At 38.0% G+C, this 13,958-nt stretch overlaps 1 protein-coding gene across 1 annotated transcript; it reads left to right on the top strand.

The window, feature by feature from the left end:
• Positions 1-51: 51 nt before the first annotated feature.
• On the top strand, positions 52-13,797 carry mapk15 (mitogen-activated protein kinase 15). The gene is made up of 14 exons (XM_027025449.2): positions 52-598; positions 1,504-1,602; positions 1,773-1,802; positions 2,211-2,301; positions 3,636-3,766; positions 3,868-4,031; positions 4,144-4,283; positions 4,474-4,531; positions 4,785-4,922; positions 9,750-9,855; positions 10,185-10,515; positions 10,680-10,807; positions 10,968-11,120; positions 13,249-13,797. Exons 1-14 carry the CDS (start codon positions 530-532, stop codon positions 13,438-13,440), a joined length of 1,830 nt encoding a protein of 609 aa, XP_026881250.2. The 5' UTR covers positions 52-529; the 3' UTR covers positions 13,441-13,797.
• The last annotated feature ends 161 nt before the right edge of the window (positions 13,798-13,958 follow it).

Raw genomic sequence — 13,958 nt, 5'->3', positions numbered from 1 at the left:
TGCGGTTTAAGAACCATATCCAAAATGTGGCTCCTTTAAGGAAAACAGTCCCTTCACAGCTGCTTGAGTCTCCAGGGCAACGGTTACAAAACTAAGCGATGCGCCACTTTCCACTGCATTGCCGACACTATTAATAGGTGAGATTCAGACTCAGGAGAAATTTGGTTTATTTCGAACCGATGAACAACAGTCCAATATAAGGATGAAAAATAAAATAATCGCCGAAATTGTCGGTATTTACTACAAGTAACTTTGTACAGTCCTTGTTTAAACGCCTACATCAAGACGCCAGCTAGCCGGCTAGCTAACGTTTAGCCGTATCTGCTTCAAGAATCGCAGTTACTGGCTGGTTGTGTTGCTCTCGCGTAGTTTTTTAGTCGGCTGACAGGTATTGTTTCTGTTTTAGATATAAGCAGATGGTTTAGCGTTACGCCTGCTATTTGCTTCAAAATCACTTTTTTTGCCATAGTCATAGCCAGACATTTTTCAGAGTATCAACAAAATAACTAAGTTATCGTTTACCTAAAAAATGAACCTTACCGAAGTGGAAGAGCACATCGCTCTGAAGTATGAAATAAAGCGAAGACTTGGAAAGGGGGTAAGTGGAAGAAATCCTTTACGATGACGAGGACCCTTTAAATCTTGTTGTCATGTCGGCTCCTATTTACTCAGCCATCTTACCATCATTTCTAATTTCTATTATTAGCCTATTAAGTACTTGCATAAGGAAGGGAAGCTGTTAATTTGCTTTTCGTATATCGTTCTGTTTTGCTGCATGCGTGGAAGGTGAATTGTTATTACAAAATGATTGTTATTCATCGTCCATTTGCTAAGCATTTACCTTCATCTACAATTGATTTACAAAGCATGATCACAACTTACATCCAAGTAGTCTACATTATTCTAAAACGGTTCGGTTCTTTAGATTTATTATTGTATGTTAGATGCCAGCTGTCAACCCTGTTGACTGCTATACAGGTAGATTAGCTTGTGAGTATAGTTTAGGGACAAGGAGGAGCCATATCTCCTCTTGCACATGACCCCTGGGATTGAAGAATAGACTAGAGGTGGCGGGAGCAAGCACCTGGAGAACACACTGTCCTGTAGTTAGACATTAACAACTGTGAAAGAAATCATATAAAGGGAAGTGTCCAACCTTGTCCATTCTTCCAAGAGTCCTTAACATGTTATGCTCTGAAAGATAATGTGATAAGGACACTGTTTTGTTTAATAAAAACATACGGAAGGTTCTATACAGTTGTATACAGACAGGAGGGGTGATTCTCTAACATTTTATGGTTATCTTAGGGTTACTATGCATTTGTTAAATTTCACCTTGTCTTTAGAATGTATTGGAGAAAAGGCCTTAGTTTGTCATTACTTAGCAGTAATTTTAGTATTTGCATATAGTGTGCAATTCAGCTTATGTTTGGTAGCAGGTGTAAATCATTCATGCAATGATTGTGTTAGGATTAATTGTTTTGAAATGTGTTGTTATAACAGGCATACGGAATTGTGTGGAAGGCAGTGGATAGAAGGACAGGAGAGACGGTGGCAGTTAAAAAAATATTTGATGCCTTCAGAAACCGAACTGATGCTCAGGTCAGATAATTTTACAGTTTGTAATAATATGCAATATTCTGACATGTTAATACTAGTTAATAGTATACATACTGTAACTTACTAGTTAATTATTGATAAACAAAATCTTCTATATTCTTAGGAACATGTGCCGGTATCTAAATTTTTTGTCTTTCATTTTCTTTATGTAGAGAACATTCAGAGAAATTATGTTTCTTCAGGTAAGGACACTTATTAAGTATGGTATGACACAACAAGTTGACCTTTCATTTTTATCAGAACTCTGTTTCATCCTTAAGAGAATATGGCATATTGAAAACACTGTATCTTCTCCAGGAAACCTTATGGGTGCTATTTATGTGTTCTGGCTTTTACTATAGATTTATATTCATATTCATATTCATACATTCGCACATTGGCCAATCTCAAACATGATCACTTGTCCATGTGCTGTATTGTGATGAAAGACTTAGACACTGTCTTGCATAAAATATCACACTGCACCTTTCTGGGCTAGCATTAGCTAAATTACTGGTATTGTCATCTTTTACACATCTATTTATTATTTATTTATGTTAATGTTTCAAAGTGAAGAAGTGTCTGTTTAGTGTCTACTTCCTCTCCCTCAGGAATTCGGGGGTCATGCCAATATCATCAAATTGCTGAATGTCATCCGAGCCCAAAATGACAAAGATATTTACTTGGTGTTTGAGTACATGGGTAAGACTGCATTTCTGTGCATGCTATAAAGAGAATATAAATGATCCTGGAGTTGTGGCAGCTATCCAAGTTGCACCTGCTCTTCCTTTTCCCTTGTGATAGCTCCAGCTCCTAATGAGGGTGTTTTGGCTCATTTCTTTGTTGCATTACGAGAAATAAGCCCTGCTCTATGCGGACTTAAGGGATCCATTTAGAGAAAACCATTACTATGTGGAAGTAATTGGTCTACATGGTCTACTTGCTACATCATGGTAAAGCACAGCAGTAGGTCACAAAGAATACTGTGAATAATGAAGTAAACCCTCTGTTGAAAAAACACTGTTGAAAAGGTCACATGCCCTCTAGGATGTAGACATAGCAATACAATTATACATAGAATAACCTCAGAGAGTCGGCATAAATAATTTAAAAACAGACCAGGTTGCAGTTTGTTAGGAAATCCATTTTTAAAAGCCAGTGAGAAAAAGAAGCTCCATGTCTCATTTGTGAACCATGGTGTTGTGTGTATATATGGCCAATGATGGATCTGGCTTACTTGTACTTATTGATAATTTCACTGCTGACCACAGAAGCAGGATGATTTACAAAGAATGATGAAGCATCTTAGCTGCTCACACTAAATCAAATAAATAAAAACCCATGAGTGTGTAGCAGAAGAGTGACCTCAAACATACATATAATGCAAATGCATACCAAAAATCAACTCGGCACCAAAAAGTAGAATGTTCTTGACTGGCCAAATCAGTCACCTGACCTGAAACCCAGTGATTTCACTTACTGATGATATAGCCAAAAGCAAAATGCCTCAGAAATATGCAGGGAGTGAAACAGGTTGCACTACAGGCAGAATTATAGGGAAGATTTGTGCCACCTGGTAAAGGCTGTAGTTCACAAACTTCAGGCAGTGATCAGCTGCACTGCATTTGAAACCAAGCACTGGGTGTAACATTTCCATTATAACTGTATGATCACCTTTGTACTCTTTTTTTTTTTAATGGAAGGACTATCATTCATATATAGCTCACACCGTGTAGATATAAATACTTGGCATGAACTTGGCATTAAACTTAAAACTTTTTAAAATAATATTTGTCTACATGAATCTTGAGGGGAAGATGAATAAATAGCACTTGGAAACTGAGATTTAAAACAATTTAATACAAAAGCAGTTTTATCCAAATGCACAAGTTTTTCAGTTATTTAAAATGTAATATTTTAAGGGAATAGTTATTTAGTAAATCACAGTGCACACATTGGATGTGCACTGTGAAACATTACTTCTGGCCACTATCATTGTGACAACTGAATTTAATTAGTGCTATTTTTCTCTCTAGATACAGACCTGCATGCGGTAATAAAGAAAGGTAACCTTTTGAAGGATATTCATAAGCGCTATATCATGTACCAGCTTCTCAAAGCTACCAAATACTTACACTCTGGAAATGTTATCCACAGGGACCAGAAGGTAAGCTCATATGCAGGGACCTTAAAGACATTTCCCTCTAAGCTTCCTAACATCTGATACAAGCATTTCATGTTTCTCCATCTCTTCTCTGAATTGTACAGCCCTCCAATATACTACTAGATGCAGACTGCTTTATCAAACTGTGTGACTTCGGTTTGGCACGTTCCCTGAACCAGATCCAAGAAGATGCTGGGAACCCTACCCTGACAGAATATGTGGCAACGCGATGGTATCGTGCTCCTGAAATTCTCCTCGGGTCCACGCGGTACCTTTCCATCATTTTACTACTCTTTGAAAATGAATACACATTCTTTCCACACACTACCCCTTTTTTATCATGGCAGCAAAGTTTCCACTGCCTGTTGACTGTTGCACAGGTACACAAAAGGTGTGGACATGTGGAGTGTGGGCTGCATTCTTGGGGAGATGCTGCTCGGCAAACCACTGTTCCCTGGAACTTCCACAATCAATCAGATCGAGAAAATCATGAGTGCAATCCCATACCCTACACCAGAGGGTAAGCACTGAGATTCACAATGTATTTCCTCTTCAATTTATATATTTAATCAATTTCCCAGAAAATTAAAAAGCAAATGAGCACAGTATTTGGGAGAGAACTTTGGCCCTGGCATGTAAAAAAGGTTACTCAAATAGGTTTAGCTTTCACATGTATTCTGATTGATGTATAACCTCCTCTTTAATTTCAGATGTGCTGGCCATTAAGTCAGAGTATGGAGCATCTGTAATTCAGAGAATGCTGCTTAGGTATGTGTACATAGATGTAGACATATGTCCATGTCCAATTGGAATATTAGTCAATTGTAAACCAAAGATTTGGTTATGAAATTTCTTGAAGATGATCAATTACATGTGTAGCCTTTTACACATACAGTATAGAAATATCCAATTTATTGTCATTTGCTTTATCATAGTCATCTTGACTTAGCATTAGCACACATCCTAGATCACCTAATATAAACATGGTTGAACATTTGTTTGTTGTGAATGTGTATCTAAGGCCACAGGTGCCGATAGGTGATTTACTGCAGCCATCAGTGCCAGCTGATGCCCTAGATCTGCTACAGCATCTGCTGGTCTTCAACCCGGATAACAGGCTGACAGCAGAGCAAGCCCTCCAGCATCCATATGTGGCAAAGTAAATGTAATAATTTGACATTATTTGACATGAGATTTTCAGTACTTAAAAGAGTTTTGAAACCTATCAAAAGTCTTTCAGAAAGGTTCTGAATTTGTGAATTTAGTAAAACCTGTACTGTTATTTAACATTTTCGAACTCCAGGATCTTATTTAGTTTTCAATCCTAAGGCATATTATTCAGTAACCACTCTGATTATAATGGGTATAATCATCATAAAGTAAATATGAAAGGTACACTATGGCCAAAAATATGTGGATACTTGCCCATGACAGCTACATAAGCTTATTGGACATCTCTTTCCAAAACCGTGGACATTAATATGGAGTTAGGCCCCCTGGTTGCAGCTTTAACAGCCTCCACTCTTCTGGGAAGGCCTTTTTGGCATGTGTTTTGTAGGAATTTGTGCTGTTTCTGTCGAAAGAGCTTTTGTAAAGTTAGACGCTGATGTAGAATGAGAAATCCTGGCTTGCAGTCGAGGTTCCAGTTAAAAGGTGTTTGGTGTGGTTGCAATTATGGCTCCATGACTTCACACCAAACGATATTTTTATACTTTGTGTACAAGGATAGTGCCATACTGAAACAGTAAAGGGCCTTCCACAAACTGCTGCCACAAAACTGGAATTGTCTAAAATGTCTTTGTATTTTTGTAGGATTAACGTTACCCTTCACTAGAACTAAGGCTTAGACTTAGGTCCTCTTGCCTTGTGTAGCACATTGGGCAACACTGTGATGCCAGCTTATCCTATCAGCCGCAACCTTCTCAACTACATCATGTGATATCAACCTTCTGTTGTGACGTTTAACGGGTTAAGGAAGGTACGGGGATGAGGCACGTTAAACAGAACATACGTTTTTAATCACAAGCACAACTCAACACACACAAACACACTACATGGGTGAAACACCAACAACATTGACAGTACGACACGAAATTTATATACACTCCTGACAATTACACACAACAAGGATCAGGTGCACAACACAAGAGGGCGTGGCAATACGGACACACACAGACACGCACGCACAGACAGACATTTGAGGGGGGAATGGCCGTACCTTGACATCTGTAGATCTTCAAGAAAGGTTCTTCGCCAAGTTTTATTTGGCCTGCCTCTTTTCCTCTTGCCCTCTGGCAGAATCCAAGTTATGGTCATTTTTGCAGTTTGCTTATATGGTAAACAAAGACATTTGGTTTAATGTCCTCGTTGTTGGTCATTATACTGCAGAGGTAGGTAAACTGCTTGACATCTTCAATCGGTTGTTCATTGACACCAAGGGTGTTCGCATCTTGATCAGCAATTTGTGTGGTCTTATTTTTCCCAGAACTAACTGTCAAGCTGACTTATATACACCTGAAGTTTCTAATTTTGTAAACAACGTTTACGAACTTTGTATTGTTTCTTCTATAAGGGCAATGACTGCATAATTAGGTATGCCAACAACTCTTGCTCTTTCCAGCATATTCCCATGTGTTTCATTTACCAATTGTGTCATGATAAAAACAATGACCAGGAGAAAGAGAAAGGGAGATAACACACAGTCTTGTCTCATGCCAGTAGTAATAGAAAAATATTCTGTTGTACCTGTAATAACTCTTAGTCAGCACCTGCAATTAAGATATATTTTCCTAAAGATATTTATGAATCTTTGAGGTATACTGTATGCTTTAGCAATATGCCATAATGATTCTCCATGTACACTATCAAATGATCTCTTGAAGTCCACAAAGATGATTAAATTGATAATGGTCTTTGGAACTCAGTACTTTGTTCAGTGATGTTGTGGAGTGTAAATATTTGCTCAGTGCATGACCTTCCGCTGCAAAACCCAGCTTGGTCTTTTCAGAGTGTTATATTAATGGCTTCCCGTAGTCTTTAGAGCAATATGATACAGAGGAGTTTACTTGGAACGGATAGGACTGTGATGCCATTCCAGTTGTTGCAGTCGGAAATGTTTTCTTTTTTGGCAGTTTAACAATAATTCCATGTCTCCATTTGTCTGGGACGCATTCCTCTCGCCAGCAGGTGTTTGTTAGTACTGTTGCTATAGCATTACCTCCTCTTAAGCAGTTCTGCCATAATTTGGTTGAGCCCTGCTGCTGTGTTGTTTTCAAAGATTTAATTGATTGGGGAGTTTCTTCTTCTGCGATTGTAGCCATTGTTATGTTTACTTCTTCAAGGAAGGTAAAATCATTAAAATGTAGTAATTCTATTGGATTTGGTTGATCCAGCATGTCTTTAAAATGTTCCATACAACATGCAATTAGTTCTTCGGCAATCAGAAATGTCTTCCCACTTTTGTCTTTTATGGGAACATTTGTATTACTTCTGGAGCCTGTCAAGTCTCAAACAATATGATCTAAAGTTTTTTAATCATTTTGCAATGCTGCATCTTCCACTTCTTTTCCTTTTTCGTCTATCCATTCCTTTTTATCAGCCTGGCAATTACTTTTCACCTTGTGATCTAGCATTCAATACTTTTCTGTTGTCTTTTCTTTTTCTGCTGCAGTTTGTGGTTGTTCTTGTTGCATTTTGACAATTTTTCTCTCATCAGCAAGTGCCCACATTCTGTCCTGCATCCACCTCTCGCTTCTCCCAATAACTTCCTCTGCATTGTCTGTTACTGCTTGTTGAAACATTACCCATTGCTCTTCAATATGCTCTGCTAAGTGATTGCTGAGATTCAATCAGTACTGATCTGTGATGGCTGTGCCTTTCAGCCTCACTGCTGAAAAGGTCTAGCTATTTGTTGGCTTTTTATTTTCTTCACTCATAATTTCATTTTTGCTTTAACAAGATAGTGGTCTGAACAAATATCTGCACCTCTACATGCTCTGACATCTTGTATCGACGATCTCCTGAGATCTTCTGCTGATGCGGATGAGTCGACTTCTTTTTACGTAATTCTATTAGGTGGTCACCATATCTTTTTGTGTATATTTTGTGTGTGTGTGTGTGTGTGTGTGTGTGTGTGTGTGTGTAATAAGTGTGTGTGTAGTGTTTGTAGTAAGTGCACATTTTTTTAGGCTGAAAAACAAAATGAGTTGTTTACCATTATCATTCGTGTTTGCAGCAGTTCCATGACAATAATCACGTGCTCCAAGCCTTGTCTTCTTTCACCAATTTGTGCATTAAAGTCACCAATCAGTATCTTCAAGTATCTTGGAGTTGATTATAGAATGTATCTTTGTCTACATCGTCATCATCTTCAGTTGGTTCGTATATCTGTACCACAGTGGTTTTTGTGTGTCTTGACAGGAATCTTGTTGTAATGATTCAGTCATCCACCAAACTTTACTGTTGTGTAAGTAGCATTATCCTGGCATTTACGAAACCCAGATCCATCAAACTGCCAAAGCATGAAGCATGTTTCATCACTCCAGAGAACACATTTCAACTGCTCCAGAGTCCAGTGCTGGCATGCTTTACACCACACTAACTGACACTTGGCATTTCATATCCTAAGGCTCAATCTTAGGCATATGTGTAGCTGTGCAGCCGGAGAATCCCATTTAATAAAGGTCCCAATGGAACTCTGTGCTGAATGATGCAGCAGAAGACAGGCCTTTTTAATGTGCTGAGCACTTCATCACTTGGTGCATCTGCTATGTGTCTCTACATGGCTGAGCTGATGTTTCACAACAATAGCATGTACAACTGACCAGGGCAGATCTAGCAAGACAGATATTTCACAAACTGACTTGTAGTAAAGGTGTCCAAGTTTAAAATAAATGAGCTCTTCAGTACAAGCCAATTTGCCATTCCACTCCCAATTTTTGTTTATTGGGACTGCATAGCTTTGTGCTTGATTTTATACATCTTATACTAATGGTTTTGGCGGAAACACCCGAACTCAATAAATTAGAAGGGGTGTCCATGTAACATGGACATGATTATGAAGCAGACACATACGCTGAGAAGAACAAGATTTATTAAGGGCAAATCCAAATCAAAGTCCAGGTGATGAATGATGAAAATGATGAAACAGAATGTAATACACAAAAGCAACAAACAGGCAAACTGAAATAAAAAACAGAAAACAGGCTAGCAAACAGGCCTAGAACAAAGAACATGGAATGTGCAAAACAAATGGAGCTAGGACAACAACAAGCAGAGCAAACATGATAGAGGCATGGAATCACATTGACCAGCCAACTAAGATAAAAAACAGAAGGGTATATATACACATTTGTTTGCTAATTAAGGCAAACAACACAAAGAAACTCATGAGGGGCAGAGAAGAAACTCATGAGGGGTGGAGAAAACTAAACTAAGGAATGGAACAAAAACAAGGAAGTAAAACAAAGCAAAGACACGACACAGGGTAGCGATGGAGACAGGATGCTAGGAAGGGCCAGTCGTGACAGTCCACATACTTTTGGCCATATACTCTATAGTGAAAAATGAGAGGGATTATGGAAAGAGAAAAAGATAAATGAAGATTATATGGTGTCACTATCTATAGAGTCTAAATCTCAAGATCTTAGATTTATCTGTGTATATATGATGTGCAGTGCATCAGGACTAGCTGTTCACTTGTTCCTCATCCTAGATTATCTTCGCACAGCGAACTATCAGTAGCAGAGCTTGTTATACTGTACATACCAGTTTTGTAGTGTAGTAATTTTTTCTGCTGTGTGTTCATAGCAATACTGTATTTCTCAGTTTGCATCTCCTCTTTATTTTCATGTAAAACTTTGTGTATACATCATACATCAGAGAAATAGTCACAGAAATAGTCTTGAATTTGATGTTTAAACCTGTTAGCAGAATACTGATATGTTAATAACTCCCATGATTCCCATGACCTGCTCTTCTACATAAGGTTTCACAACCCAGCCAGTGAGCCCAGTCTGGACTACGATGTCGTCCTCCCTGTGGATGATGATGTCCAGCTTTCTGTTGCTCAGTACAGAAACAAACTCTATGAGGTGAAGTGCCGACACTAATCTCTGCATGCCCTGACTTTAGACTTTTAAGAGTGCTTTGCTAATCCGTCATGTTAAGTCAGCCATATGATGTGTGCTATGGCAAGACAAAATGCTGTGTTTTGGTAGTAGACTTGTGATTCCTCCAACATATTTTAGAATGAGAACACTTTCTTGGCCTGGCTGACCACAGTTAATGAAACGTTCTCAAAATGTGTTCTCAGAAAAGTAGCTGCTATTTTATGCAGAAGGTTTTGTTTCTTCTCACTCTCACTTTCATGCATGCTCCACTATAAGAGAATAAGCCTTTACTTTAATGTCCTTATGAACAGTTGATTCTGGAGAAACGGGCCAATCGCCAGATGGTAGAACGAGATCATTTGAAGCAGAAAGCTGATGAGATGACCAGGGAATGCGGTGGGGACCATGATCTGGACAAAGATAACAGAAAAGACAAAGAATTGAAGAGAGATGAGAGACAGGAGGGGGGAAGGGAAGGTGAAATGAAACTCTGTAAAAAGAGCGACCAACCCAAAACCCAATCAGTTGATGCTAAGCCCACAGGCAAAAAAGAACTGCCCCAACCATACAATGGGAGAAGCAGCCCAGCCATAGACCCCAACATGGTGAAGACATCTTATAACCCTATCACGCATGTGTCCAGTGAGTTCTAATTTAATACTACACCACAGCTTGTTTATATATACAACTCAGACACTTTCTATCATGCACACACATTCTGACCACTTCAGAGTGGTGTCAATAGCCTATACACCTCACATGTTGGACTCAAGTTCAAGTAGAAATGCTTCTTTGTTTCTTACCAGATGGTGTAGTAAAACCATCCATCTCAGTGTCCCCTCAACATCAGTATCACAGATTTGGCAGAAAGATGGTGCTGCGGCATCAGAACAATGAAAGCAGTAGCAACTTGCCCGGAGAGGACCTGATCAAGGTAAAGCCTTAAGTCCCTCTGCCTTATCTGACTGAAGAAGGACTACCAGTTGTAAATGCCTTTCACTTGCAATGGATTCATGTAGTTACTGTGATGTGGATATTAGCATGGCACAAATGCCATCACTTTCTCCTACAGTGATTTTTGTTCCTCATATTAGGGTGTAGAGCTGGGTCAGGCACGTGGTCAGTCAGCCTCAATGGCACACAGCTGCTTGTTCTCCCTCACCCTCTCACAGCCTCAGAATAACCCTCTGCTTCACAAAGAGGAAACCATCCTGTCCACTGGCCTGTGTGTCACGTCTGCTCGCCTGGTAAGTGGGCCACCTTCTTCAGCCTTTTACAAATTAGTCTCTTACTGTAATTTCACTGACTAACAGGTATAAATGCATCTTCACAAAAATCTAATTCACATATAATTTACTGTTTGTGTAGTGCATTTACAATCACTCTTATTTCATGAATTAAAGTTCTGTTTCTTTAATGGGCATTAATGTACATTATTTTGTTTCTGTTACAGTATAATACTCATAAGAGCAATTATTTTAGCCCTGATTATATAGCATCCCCTTCTCTTAATGTGACAATGTTAATGTTTATCTTTAGAAGACTATTAAAAGAGAGGGGGGAAAAATCACTGATATACTGAGACACCCTACAGGCATCTGACACATAAACGAAAGAGGCCTTCTTGTCACCTGATACACTCTCTAGCAGGAGACAGGCTTTAGGCCACTAGGCTTGATGACATTTCCTGCATTTGTTGCATTCTGTGTTAAATTCTGAGGTTGACTTTGGCTGATTCTAGATGGATGTCTCACTTATGTCTCACACCTACCACCCCTAGACACCACCACTGAAAGTGTAGTACTGTGTTATTTTCCACTTTAAATCTGGTGTTCTTCAATTTTATATGTTAATGACAATAGATTCTCCATAAATAAGAATAAACTTTTACATTTTTACACATTTACACTGATATCTTTATTATATACATAAGTTGTAGCTTTGTTTTACATTATAAAAATGGCAATGTATTACACAAGGTTTTGAGAGAAACAGCACATTTTGGACAGAGGTCTTTCATCAGCTGTGCAAGCAAAGAGCTTTTGAAGCTGTAAGAAGTGAAATCAGTTTATCTGATTAGTTGTGATTTGATTGTTTTTTTTTAAACCATTTCAAATTTTTTGATAAAAACAGCATTCACCACAATTAAAAAGAGGCAATGTGTATAATATAAACAAGCAGTGGGGGATAATACAAAAAGTCTGAATACTTATTTCCACTGTGGTCGCTAAAATAAACAAATCCAGCTATAGGCAGCTGATGGAATATAGCAAGCATGGCACCATTAATATAAAATCACTGCACATGTCAATATAGTTGTTTAAAATTAACAATTAAAAAGTGAGTTCTCATTTTTAAAATGAACTATTAACTGCCATTTTTTTCCTTCTCATAACCATTTCTTAATGGCATGTCTAAACCCTTGCAAGCTGTCAACAATTTTGAGACTTCCTGGCAACCAGTTCCACAAGGTTGCTGTTAAATACGTAAAAGCATCCCTACCCAGTACTAAAAGAAGGAGCTGCCAGGTCTGTGGTCCATATTCAGATAGAAAAACTGTGACCATCTTTGACCTGAATAAAATTACTTTTAAAATTATATGCAACATGTAAAACTCTATCAAGTCAACTCTATCTTGAACGTTTAACAATCCAAGCATTTCATTATGAGATTATTTTAGATGAGTTCTTATAGGTTATTTAAAATAACCCTAATTTGTTGTGTGATGCTTTAAGCCTATTTTATTGCCGTCATACCACGAGTATGGTGGTATGATGGCACACGAGTATGGTGGTATGATGAGTATGGTGGTATGATGACCCCAACAACTGGTATTAAAATACCTTGCTCCTGGAAATAACAAGTCCTTAATTCTGATTATCCAAATGTACAGTTGATTACATCTCTTGCAAGAGATACAATAGACAACCCCTGCAGTAATACGTGAGGAGGAAGGGTTGATAGCAACTTATTCATTCAGGATGGTTATATTTTAAACATACAGTACTACAACTACTATTTGTCTAATCATTTATGTTTCTGTTGAAGTGCATGTCTATGATGTTTTTGTAGTTAGTCCTTGGAATGTGTGTGTATGTGTGTGTGCGAGCATACAAAATGTGTGTGTGTGTGTGTGTGTGTGTGTGTATGTGTGTGTGTGTGTATATATATACATATATATATATATATATATATATATATATATATTTTTTTTTATTTTATTTTTTTTTTTTTTTCCCATTATGATGTTACACCAAATATTTACTACAAGCAACAGCCATATGGGAAAAAGTTTATCATTAAAATGTACAAGTGTATGATTTAAATATATGATCATGTGAGATACTCATACTGTGTTGATTTGCGGCTGTGCAGAACCAGCGCTCACCTTCTCAGGCACGTGAGGCAAAGGCTCCGCCCAGGTTTAGCAAGAAGGTCTTCCAGAACAACTCCAACATTTCTGCTGCTGGAGACCCTCGAGCCAAGCTTGGCAGCTATTCTCAGGCCTATGGTACCATCAACAGAACTGTGCTAGACAGCTTGCTTAAATATCATCAGCAGTTATAGAATTGTTTGGACTGGAAAGCAAAGACCTTTACAAGCAGAGGACAAGGAGATCTGGCCCTCTAAAAAAAGGGACTTTAGTTTGTAGAATGATGGAAAATGGCAAAGGGTTTTAATAATAAAGTCCTTCTTCATGAGTGAATGTGTGACATGAGATCTCACACCGAGATGGATGCTATTCCATATAAAATGCCGCTATGAAACGTGAAAGATTTTTTTGAAATAATTTTCTTGAAATATTGACTTTGAAATATTTTTAATTGATTTACCTGGAATATTGACCTTGAAGATTGTGCCGAAAACTAAAAAAAAAATTGGTGGCTATATAAACATAATGCAATAAATGTCTTTTGTATAACACGAGAGGTGTGGATCCTTTGAGTTCACCTTGTAACTAAGGATTTTTATTCTAGATATGTAGGTGAATTCTAACGAGATATATGGGTGAATTTTTCATGATAATTTTCTGAGTTTGTAGAAAATTCCGTAATGTTGTGGTTTAGGGTTTTCTACTGTCATAT

This window comes from Electrophorus electricus, chromosome 8, assembly GCF_013358815.1.
Source record: "Electrophorus electricus isolate fEleEle1 chromosome 8, fEleEle1.pri, whole genome shotgun sequence".
Classification (NCBI taxonomy): Eukaryota; Metazoa; Chordata; class Actinopteri; order Gymnotiformes; family Gymnotidae; genus Electrophorus; species Electrophorus electricus.
This window is presented reverse-complemented; position numbering and strand designations above follow the sequence as displayed.

Excerpts from the sequence above, each read along its gene's own strand:
- mapk15 (XM_027025449.2), top strand. The coding sequence starts at position 530 with ATGAACCTTACCGAAGTGGAAGAGCACATCGCTCTGAAGTATGAAATA. Across the intron at positions 1,603-1,772 it reads GAAACCGAACTGATGCTCAG|AGAACATTCAGAGAAATTAT; the intron begins GTCAGATAATTT and ends TTCTTTATGTAG. Across the intron at positions 4,532-4,784 it reads ATTCAGAGAATGCTGCTTAG|GCCACAGGTGCCGATAGGTG; the intron begins GTATGTGTACAT and ends TGTGTATCTAAG.